General features: G+C 31.4%; 1 protein-coding gene across 1 annotated transcript in view; it reads left to right on the forward strand.

Moving 5' to 3' along the window:
- The first annotated feature begins 1,555 nt into the window (after positions 1 to 1,555).
- Positions 1,556 to 12,641, forward strand: part of LOC124357199 (amyloid-beta-like protein) — a 128,073-nt gene continuing 116,987 nt past the window's right edge. Inside the window, exon 1 of the mRNA XM_046808736.1 lies at positions 1,556 to 1,802. Coding sequence (XP_046664692.1) covers positions 1,716 to 1,802 — 87 coding nt within the window. The 5' untranslated portion in view covers positions 1,556 to 1,715. The remainder of the gene's footprint in view (positions 1,803 to 12,641) is intronic.

Below are 12,641 nucleotides of genomic sequence, written 5' to 3' on the forward strand. Positions count from 1 at the left end.
TTGTTTCTGACACACTGCTGTACAAACTTATGATACCACTTGATTATTTTCATTCACTTGAATGTTACATTTACTTAAAAGGAAAGGGTTGTATATTTACTTAAATTTAGCTTGTTAGGTATGAAAGTACATATGAAAAAGAAATGTAGTTTTTGGCTAAAAAAGTTCTACTAATAAAAGTGATGTAAAATGTTTGTTACAAAATAGAGTACGTATTCATGATGTCTTTACAGTTAATTCTGTTGTGCTACATTATCAATACCTGGTATTAACTCCTCTAACAAAAATCACAGTTTGAAGTCTTCTACACATCCCTCAAATAAGATTTTATATGGTATCTTGGGGGATGATTTTAAGAGCCCAACATATAAAATGTTAGGATTCATTTAGTTGCTGTGAACTATACCATGAAAAATTACACAATCTTAACAAAATCGTAATTTTTAATATCAATGTAAAACATCTATACAACATCGTAAGTAAAGTAGGATCAATATCGTATCGCAGAATTTGAAATTAGCGCCACATATAGAATCCGAAAACTGGAATATCTATTTCCGGTGAGCAAGGGATGGTGCTACAACGCAAAAAACGCAGAATTCAAAACTTTCATCGACTTTTAACATTAACTTTCCACTCTTTAAATTTTGTTTTGTACTCTATGATTTTGATAGTGAAGATGAATACATTACTGTTGTAATTTACTCCTACATTAATGTTTTTATAAGTAAATCTTTGTAGTTTGGGAAAAAATACATAATTTCCCTCTTATCCTTTTACAGGATGCCAACAGTTGTTAGACGTTAATATCATAACACTTCTTCACATAGTCATAGCAAAGATAAACATATGCATCATCTATCAATTCGTCTGCTAAACGTTCTCCGACAAAAGCACCAGTTGATCCTTGGACATTTTTATACATTCCATTCCTCTTCACGCTAACTACAATTCTAGCGGCTTTCCTCTTCAATTTCCATTCTCTCTAAAAAAAAAAAAAAACAATCCTTAGTCACACATTTAGCTGCTCACGGATCATCCATCCATGAAACAAAACACCATCGAACGATCATGGAGATTTCGTGTAGGTATTGTAATAAGACGGTCGAGCGCTCTCGGATGTTTTATCCAGCATCTCACGAAAGTAACTTTCACGTTGATATGTTTGACAATTACAGGCGAGAGACTATTGACAAGTGGAACTTTCCAGTATGAAGCTTGAGAGGTGCACTGTTGGAAATGAATGCTGACATAAGATAAGTACATTTTTTAAAGTAATAAAAATAGTTAGTAGGATACTGCCGTTAGTACTCGGCACAAGGTTAATAAAATAAAACACAACATTCAACACTGATACTCTGATGAACTGTGCTATTCTAATAAAGGAAATAAATACTAAGCTTAATCTGGACAGCACAACAGTAATACCTCTTTGGATAATATCCCTTACTCTGCAGTCTTTGGCGCTTTTTGGTATTGATTAGTACTCAATGACTGGCGCTGGAGTTTCGGAGAACTCAGCACTGAAGTAGAGTACGTGCTGCACTCCTGTGGCAGTATCAACAAACACATGCTATTCCTGGTCAATTTGTGATTGGTATTGGTATAGTAGTAAGTGCAGTGAAGGAGTGAGTCTTTGGTCGTGTCGCGGGTGGAATCTAAACTTTCTAAAATTTTTATTTGTAGTTGAAGGGGTCGTTTTAGCCCCCAATATAATGATTTCAAGAAAAAGCTTTGTTAAAATGTATGCCTTGTTGTGTACTTGCCTCTTCGGCTTTCTCCAGTTTATGCACCTTGCACAGGTATGTTGGTCCTCTAGAACAATAATCGTTGCCATGCCACCGCCCCCAGACAATCATTGATTTTTACAAAAAACTATTTTGTGTGTACTATATTAGATTATTGATTAATATTAAGTCTTTAACCAAATTGATCACTTATTCTATGGGCGAAACTCAGATGATGCAGCATTCTCATAATTTTGCACTTCAATCTAGTGCAGACTAGGCTATGGCTCACATACTAAAGTTTGTTTATTTGCTTTACTTTTACAGTTAACGATGCATTAGCTGTAATAACTTTGACTTTTGATAGCCAAATTTGTTGCCTTAATTTGTTGTTCACATTTTCAGTACCAACCATAGATTGATTTGTGTGTGTGCAAAAAGAGCCAGACCAAATTATAATTTTTTGTATAGTTTAACTTTATCATTCCTAGGTGTTACGCCCTTTTTTGAGAATTTGCTAAGTTTTAGTTATTCAGCTTGCAGCTAACAAGTGTTTTATTTAAATAAAACTATCTCTATATGTATTTTTATTCACAAAAAGTTACAATAAAAATGTTTTGTATGGACTTCTTAAACATTTAAAAATTCTTAGCATTTTTCATTTTAAAACTTTGCACCTTCTCTCCAAAATGCAAGAAAAGAATATCACTTGTTTAAAATAGACCTAACTAGCCTATTTTGTAGACAATTTAGTTTACCTATTAATGTACATGTATTATTTATGTGTATACTGACAAATTATATATTCCGACATACTGATATTCCTGATAAAGAATTTGTGACATTAAATTTTCACCCATTTTCTAAACATAACTCGCAAATAACAAATATTATAACAGAGAATGAGAGAATGATAACTTGTGATGCAAGAAACAGCTGTCACCAGTTACTGTTTTTCTACAAGCCACATTTAACCAAGCCAAATAAAATAAGTAATTAGTGATAGTATGCAGCAGCAAATGTCTAATCAGCTTTTTAAAATTATGTGTAGTCTATTAATACATCATATTTCAGTTGGAAAAAACTATTTCTAATCATATCAACATCATTGTACATAGCTGTCTTTCCATCGCTATCACGACTTTTAAAGGCAGGAGAGTTAAACAGGATTACTCTTATTTAGCCTACCTAATCAGTTAAAATTGAAGCTCCTTAAAATCTATCGGTTCTCAGTGTTATCTGTCATTTTACAAGTAGAAATTAAATTGAGACATATCCCATAATCATTGTCATTTTTTAGTTCATATTTAATAATTATGCTATAATGAGTGTAAAAGATACAATATTTGCTCTAAATGTGTATTAAGAAAATATTAAGGAAAGCAGGTTAACTTTGTAATTAAAAAAAATTGTTTTCCTATTTTGTTTAGGCTACTCCAACTTGGGCAAGCTGTATGCAGCACTTATGTTGTGATCAGTGTTTAAGCTGAGATACAATTTTAGAGATTACATTAATACTTGTCAAAAAAACAGTCTGAAGTTCTATAATACTTAAGCTTTTAGAACCAATATTATATTACTGTTTTAAATATTTAAAGCCTCAATATCAAAAGATTTTGTGAAGAGGTTTTATTAAAAGCAGTACAGTGGAGTCCCGCTAATCCGAACACGTGTAATCCGAACGTCGGTTAATCCGAACAGGTCCAGGAGGAATTATTTATAACGATAATGAACAGTTATAGGAACTAATTACATAAAAAATGAAAATGGGTGCATCATTTCGTACATAAACAAAGAAAACTTTAATTAAATAGACATACAATATTTTATTAAGACAAATTGTGTACGGTACAGTACATAAATAATGAAGTTAAATACAGTACCAAATTGAAACTTAGGCCTATAGGTTAAGTATGAGTTAAATTACTGTATTAAGAAGTGAAATCAAACAAAAATTGGACGTACAGTACTGATATTATTATTGAGTACAATATTAATTGTTAAAAGACATAAATTCAGTTATTGTCTTCTGTCACATTAAAGAGAGTCTATTGGATGACGCGTAGTTTCGTACAACTATTGAACGCGTGGACCCGTACAATATCCAGTACGCTCACATTGCTTAACAATAGAACTCTCACACTAAATACGGTAAATGTGCTTAGTATTCGCAAACACGTTTATTTGTCAAGAAATACAATGCAACAGTCAGAAAACATGTTTTAATAAACAATGTTGATAATTCTATAACAAAATAGACCCATTCTCAAGTTTAAAACCGTATTTTTCTGTAATTCTGGCTAATCCGAACAATTACATAATCCGAATAGGGCTCGGTCCCAATTAGGTCGGATTAACGGGACTCTACTGTATAGTTAAAAAATATAGTTTTTATAAAAAAAACTTAAATAAAAGTCTTCTGTTTATTTAAAATAAGAAATAAAATTAAATAGTGTAGTTATTTTATATAAAAAAAGTTACTTTTAATATAAGTTTATCTTTAAAAAACTGAGTATGCCCTACCAACATCATTCAATCTTTAGCCTTATTTGTTTTGTAAAGACCAAAGTTTAAACCTCATTGAAATGGATTCCTTCGTTTTAGTACCTGCAATAGAGATCATTAACAAATTGGTTAGATTGGAATCCTTTTACGAATGTATGACATTTCGAAATAAAATCTAATTGTAACGTAACCTCAAATCTCTAGTAATAGTTACAGACACCAAGATAAGACATTTAGAAGTATATAACGTTCTTTTTTCTTTGTATGTGTGTCAGCCATGACACATCATCACCTCTGTCATAGCAACAAGCGTGACCGTTTGTTGGATCTACTCTCGCATCAAAAAGCACAGATCGCATCAAAATGGTACCCGTTTTGGCAATTTTCATCCAAACTACAATTTTGAATATTCATAACCAGGAAAACTTGTAATTATATGATGACCGAAGTTTTATACAAGATATGTACAAGAGTACGAACTCAGAGAATGTAATTTTATGATTTTTGAATTGTACAAAATTACTTTTTATAAAGGTTGATGTTGAACTAGTTGTTTCTAAACCATGTTAAATTTTATTTTCAACCAGATTTGTTTAAATACAAAAACTCAGCATTAGTCACGTTATTGGGCTTGTAGGCATTATTTTTGTAAACAAAATTTAAAACTGTAGTGTTTAACACTACTTGATGAAACAGATCTTAATTTCCAGCGGCTGGCACTACCGAGAGCAATGTTGTCTCGATCGTGGCACAGTGTCTAATATTTTACATATATGTCAAATATATAATATATAATACATGAAATTAATTATGATGAATAAAAATATGATCTTAGTATAATTGAAAAATAATATTTTTAAAACTGTAAACATGATGTAATTCACCTGAGTGATGTGGTTCAACCATGTACACAAAAGTCATACGCTGATAATTTTTTTTACTTAAATATATAGTCTGTCTTACCCTTGCACTGCAGCTCTGCAGCCCATGATGAGTTTGTCTTCCGTCAAGGAGTAGCGGCTTGTCAATAAGGGGTCTGGTGTAATGCCCCCTCCGAAGTAAAAACAATAAATATAAAAAATATAAGCAATATTTATTTAATAAACTAACTATATAAAATTTAAAAGTGTCCAAAGGATCAGTTGAAGTCAATAAAAACCTATTGTTAAAACATTTGAAATCAGTGCCTACATCACAGTCTTTTGGATGCAAAGTTGCGCCATTGCTTTTCAATGTAGGAAAAGTGATGGTGAGGCAGCCAAGTCATAAGTGTTTGAATAGTGGTTTTTGGGCAGAGCACTGACTGCAGTGCTGCCACCATCTACGGGTGAGCAATTAGGTGTATGCAGTATACACAGTTGATTGTAACGCAATGACGTATATTTTGGTAATTATTACTGAACTTCTTCTATAAACAGAGTACTTAAAAATAGCACGGGCATTTATTTTTATTTAGCTATACCAGTTTTTGAGTGTAAATAAGAATACACATAATACCATGAGTCGACAGTCCATGAATTTGCCGAAAGTACATGATGCCACAAATTATGCATCAGTTTTCGTTATAACTGTGTGTTTTCGTTCAAATTTTATTATTTATTCTCTTCTATATAGGCCTACACTTCCTAATAAAATGTTACAATGTGTATTCATGAACATGGAATAATAATTTTGTTTTATATATATATATATATATATATATATATATATATATATATATATACATAATATATAAAACAACATTATTACCAGTGCTTTTAAAAGTAGTTAATAGGCTCTCTTCTCTATGGTGGATCTCTATATAATCTGAAGGTGTAGTCTTTACCTTCTGGAATCAATGAAGGCCTGGAAACCTGAGGGCTGTGAGAACTTAACTACCTCCTGAACAGTAGATACTGGTAAGACATAGCTAAAACTAAACCTGGGGAAGGGGAGACGAACTGATCAATTTCACATTTCAGTTTACCACAAATTTTATCATTTAAAAATAGTACTGTGGACAAATGTTGGGTGGTGAAACATTCTCTACATCCCTGTAGCTTAATATGTGTGTCCTGCAATGTATTTTTGTTGCTGGCTAGAATTACGACATCATCGGCCAAGGTCCTAGTTGCCTTATGCCATGGAGCGTTTCCCGCTCACATCAATCTTAATCATAAAAAAGTGTTGCAGATGGAGCATCTCCTTGCAGAGCAACTCTCTGCTCTTTCTTCTTAAATTTCTATTAAAAAACATCTATAATCATGTTTACTTTCTCAAGCTTTGGAGAAGTACCAAACTCCTAAAGATCATCAAACAGATATCTTGTTAATGATGTTGAAAGCTTGTTTGAAACCTACAAACAATAAATGAAGGTTGATACCACATTCAAAATATCTTGAGATACTGTCTTATGAAAGTATGGTCTATAAAATTTCAGTAACTTTTGAAACCACATTGATAATCTCAAAAACTTTTCTATGTGCAGATTTATTATATCAGTAATATCAAAGTAAAGATCTTGTATACACAACTTTAACAGTATTGTCTGTATATTGGTACAGGTCATTTTATCCCCTTTCTTGAAAATGGGACATAGTATTCCTACTTTCCAATCATCAGGTATAATTTTTCATGCCATATATACTCTGATGAATTTCATGTGTTAATACTTCTTTGCCTTCCTTTGTATGTGAATCTTGGTCTTGTGCTTTTCCCTTTTTTAATTGAGAAAGTAATTACTTTCCTCCAAAGGAATGTTTGCATAAGTTGCACAACTTCTTCAAGTTCAGGGCTATTTAAATCTTAGTTCTTCCTCTTATTTTCACCACATGCTGGTGATTATTTAGACTTTCCCCAAAACGCTCACTCCATCGAACCAATACTAGTAAGTAAATTTTCTTTCACAATTAGTCTTCCATTATTTTTCGGTTAGTTATATTTCTTACAAGTCACTAATTTTCTTCTGTTAGTTAATTCCTTGATCCTTCATACTTTTAGCTTTATATACTCTCTTTTCCTACTTCTGCACAAATGATCCGTTATTTGTCCGTTATCTCCATAAAGTTCACTATTCTGTGTTTTTCTCCAGCATTCTTATTCTAGCTTCATTCTTTCTTATAGACTCTACATTCATCAACAAACAATTCCGACCGCCGTACCCTTTTCTCTTCTATTATTTTTTTAAAATTTTTTAACATGCTGTCCACATTTCTCCTATGTTCTCTTCTTCTTCTTCTTCTTCTTCTTCTAAGGGGTGGCCTATTAGCATACACTTGAGCCTCAAGGACCATTTGCATACCCTGGAAGTATACCATAAGGTCAAAAGGTTTACAGTTTCGTGTGTATTCGTGTTTTACAAGCGTGAAAACATAATTTAATTAAATATCTACAGTAAGTCCTATTCTACTTTTGTTTGTCTTATTTCTTTTTGATATTTAGGGCAAGCTTTTCTTATCACTAATCTCAAAAGGAAATATGTAGTCCTCTCATTCCTCTTTTATCAGTTCATGGTCAGTCTGATTTACTTGTTCAGATCCAGGTATTTTCCAAGTTCCTAAATGCATTCACCAAGCAAATATATTTTATATTCAAGTCATATGTTGTAGTAGATTATGTAAGATTTTAATTTTCACTGGTTTTTCGTTTCATTTTGATGTAAAGTAACTTCTTTTATCAAAATCACTCAAGACATTAAAATGACCAATTATTATTATGTTGTGTCATATTTCTGTGCTGTATTGTGAGCTCTTCATATTTATTTAGAAAACCTATATTTTTCTTCATCTGATTTATCTACAGATAGGGATAATTTTGTGAAATATCATTAATTCATAACTTGCTGAGTCTATCCAAAAGTGACTATTCCTGTAAGCCTATCAGCCACTGTTTTGTTCACAATAAACTCTTTTCCAAACAATCCTATTTTATTGATATGGCCACTGTAAATAAACTTAAAATCTTTCCTTTAAGACTTCTCAATATTGGAACAATGTGTTATAATTTTTAATGAAAGACCTGTCTTCTCACAATGTTCTTATTTTAAACTAGATATGTTTATTGTTTTGAAATTAAAATATACAAGTATGAAGTTCATTCTAAAAATATTGAATTATTGGTACATCAAATCTCCACTGATAAGCATTGCAGAACAATGAAACTTGATGCTCTCCTACACTGAATGAAAAACGTCCCTCAAGGTAATATCTATCAGTAACGGTCTAAAATTTTATACTCAGATCTACGTTCACCGTGCAGGAGTGGCCATTAGCCATGTTATCCATAGGACAGTTCCCATGGTACTAGCTGTCCTAAAGACATTGACTCCCTGGGCCATGCTCCGTAAAAAAATGAATTAAATATGTTATTTCGGTCATTTTAACTTTTTGTCCGTCTCAAACTTATTTCTTGAGTTTAGACAACAAATTTTTCAAGAATCAGGTTTCTTGTTCCAGGTATAAGCTACTTAGACATTAAAATTTAATTACTTTTTAGTTAAATGAGATTTCTATGATGTATTCAAGGGATTAGAATACATAGTTATTATTAAAAAGGTATTAATCTTAAATTACAAATTTATTTATTTATGTAAATTGATAATGGGAGTTTATAGGTAACCTGTACATTATGTGCACATTAAATCAATTTTATAGGTATATAAAAGAAATAAATATGAAGTATTGAAGTATTTATTAATACAAAAATAATATTAAACTACAAAAGTACTTCTTTGTATAAGAAATCACATTCAATTTTAGAGTTTTCTTTCTTGTTTGTTTTACTTTATGCTCTTTTATGTTATATTTATGATACATGTTACTATATTTATTACCTTGCTTGATTTATTGTAAGACAGCGACTGCAGAGAGAACCCTGAACTGTGACGCAGTGGAACTGTATTCTCCGTCACTCTTCGAGTTTGTTGAAGATGCAGATAGTTCAATAATTAATGGCTCCACATCATCTTGTAAATTATCTATTTTTCACAAGTCTTCTTCAAATTTTTTCACATACTTACAGTAATTCTTCCATTGCTCTTTTGTAATGGTCTTAAAAGCTTTTTCAATCAATGGCTCTATTTGCTTGATGTTATATGTTTTGTTACTTACGGCAACATGTCTTTTGACTTAGGCTTGCAGTGTAAACTTAAACATACTCGGAGTGAATCGGCGGATAAACTGTACAATATAAATAAAAATACATCATATTTGTACATATATTTGCATGTGCAAAAGCTTGTATCTTTTTACTGTCACTGTGATAAAAATTGTCTCTTTAACTATCATAATAAAATCATACTATTTTTATGTATCGGTATTTAAACATAATTTTGTTTCATAATAAATGATAAGTTACTTTCACACCTATGTTTTATGTATTTTTTGTACTGAATACAGATAATATATGAACTTGACCTAAGGTACAAAAGGTTGGGTACAATAAAGTGTATTTAAGTGCCTTCATGCGGATCGCGCGGACAGTTGACGCAACTTGCATAGCACTAGACATGATGTTCAGAGTAATGTAGATACAGTAATGTAGAGTTGTAATGTTCACGAGTATTTCTCATTAGACCTGTACTTCACAGTGAACATGGAACTGAGTGTAGAAGATTTAATCACAAATGCCCGAGAGACTGAAAAAAATATTGTCACCCAACCATAATGCCTTAAAAGTGTTTTATGAGGTCTCATAATTCATTGTGGTAATCCAAGTAACCTATAGATACTGTTATAGGATACAGTTCACATTTACAGAACAGAGACATTACTGTAGATTATTTTAAGTAACATAGGTAAAGTAAGTGACAACCCATTTATCAACTGTATTCAATCTCTAAATTCATTTTTTAGATTGTACGCATACAATAGGAATGAGGTCAAATATAGATTAAAAAATAAGAACGGTTTAATGTGTCACAAAATATAAATTTATCACAACCAAATTAAGAAAATTCAAAATATTTCTCAACTGAATACAAACTGGTCTATCTACAAAGTACTTTTTTGAAAGAGCTTTAGATTATTGTAAATGTCTAACAGTAAACATTGTTGTCTTCATATTTTTAGAGATACCAATGCATAAAACGTAATTTTACTAAAGGATACATCTTACAAAAATAGAATCTAAATACATTAAATATAATTCTATGAATATATAACTAATTTTAAGCCAAACTTACTGCTATACTCTAAAAATAGGGGAAAAAATAAATAAAGCTGAGAGGTAAAACAGGAATAAAAATATCCTAGACAAGTTTGGAGATAAACAAACAAGAGTCTAACACCTTCTTCGTAGCTGCCTGGCTATATATATGCATATAATATCCTGTACCACAGACGAAGATTCTCAAAAGCACATTCTATAATGATAGTGACTTCTGCCTGAAAGACTGTGCGATGAGGACCCATGTCTGATAGACACGATAGTTCTCTTCATGCTATCCCAATGTATGCAATTTTCAGATAGGCATTCCATCACTTTTTATGAAACAACAGTTATATAACTGTTTACTTTCACAATGCAGTCAGATGCATGATTAGGTACATGTAGGCATAAAAACGAAATAATTAAATGAGGTCTTTAATTGTGAGCAGATTTCTGTTTACCTGTTTTACAAATTGACTTATGTTAATAACTATAATTATAGTACACCTCAATTTAGGTAACTACATTATCTAAATTAAAATTGATTTAACAATGGTTTAACTGATTAGACTACATACACTTTATTTTAGGTAAGAAGCATATAAAGTTTGAACATGGTTTTTGTATCTCTTATACATAAATCCCTTAATAGTAGTGGAAGGGCATTGCACTCCTGGGATCCAAAGTGCGAGAAAGCTTTCTTTGTTGCTACCACAGCCTTACAAACGGCAGTTGTAGGGCGTACTTTTCTTTAATTGTTTCTCGTATCGACAATTTGTGTTTCAGGTAAGAGGGTTCACTGGTTTTTAATATCTTATGTATCAATCACACTGTTTGGAGGCTATGGAGATCCCTCACTAAGAATAAATTGGCCCACTCTCTATAGTGAGAAATGAGCAAATTTTATCAGATTGTACATCAATTTTAGTGCACAATTTTGTCTCCATGAAAGGATCGAATAGCTTCCAGAGTGAAACTATTTCCAAACACAGAGAAAGCGTAGGGTCACCATTTTGAAACCTGATATATTTTTTTGTCTTTTTTAAAAGACAGATCTTAATTAAAATACAATTTGTGTAGAGTTTGATATATTTATTTAAACCAAAGATGCAATTATTGTATACAAATCCCAAACAGACAGACTGACTTAAAACTGAGTAAGATAGGACTACACTTATTATGATATTACTTTCTTATTTTGACATGACAGTTAAAATGGTGAAGATCAATGAAATAATTTAATCTTGTAAAGGTTCGGTAAATGTATGTCCTGATAAAATTGGGTCTTGATTTTTTTTAAATATATCCCTACTAACGGTCAAGATGTCTTGATTTCTTCTACAAATTAAATTGAATATAATTTTAATTGATGCCAAATGGTTATAAATATAAGTTTTAAAGTTTTTTCACATATAGACTGACATTGGCAGAATTAAGGGAGCTCCTTGACTTATAGTGTCTGAACTGTCTTATTTGATAAAACGATCATGAAGATTACCAACTGGTATGGAGGGTATTGTACAAGTGATCGAACAACTTATAAACTAACAATTTCTCTTGTAATCTTAAAATCCTTTTATGAAGATCCTAATAAAATGATAGTTATGGTCTCAGTTAAATGTATTTTCACTATTCCGGCTGTTGTAAGTCGGTACAAGGGTTGTGTCGCTATAAAAGTGGTAATCACGTATATGTATAATAGTTTAACGCATTGACTGCGGTCGACACACTGAAATACTACTCCGGCTGTTGTAAAGTTGGTACTTGTTGTGTCAGAGTGAAGGTGTTGATTTAAAGTGGGAGTAACAGCAACTGATGCAACTTATAAAGATTTGTTTACAACAAATTTGTACAAGACAATAAATTTTCATTTTTGCGTATGAACATTGCCTAAGAACCCAAAATAAAAAAAAATCTTATGTAATCAGTTAAGTAATTTAATCAATGTCTGGTTGTAAGAAAAGTTATTTATCCAACATGTAACAAAGGTGTTTTATCCAACATAAAAATATTGAACTAAGTTTACAATGTAAATTTTTAGGTTTTGCATAACCTAAAGTGTTAGTAAAAAAGTGCATTTATAGTTGCATATACGTCTTGTAGCAAAGTTAATATTAGTTTCATAGTAGTTAGACTTTTTTATTGAAGTACAAATGTTTTTTCACATTAATTATGGTTACTTAGCTATTTATTTGTTTGACTTTCTCTATTTTACAACTTTGGTTTTCTCAGAAATATCCGGGCTAGGTGATGTAAGTATTGGCTGCAGTAGTTACAGTAAAT

This window comes from Homalodisca vitripennis, chromosome 3 (assembly GCF_021130785.1).
Source record: "Homalodisca vitripennis isolate AUS2020 chromosome 3, UT_GWSS_2.1, whole genome shotgun sequence".
Taxonomy (NCBI): Eukaryota; Metazoa; Arthropoda; class Insecta; order Hemiptera; family Cicadellidae; genus Homalodisca; species Homalodisca vitripennis.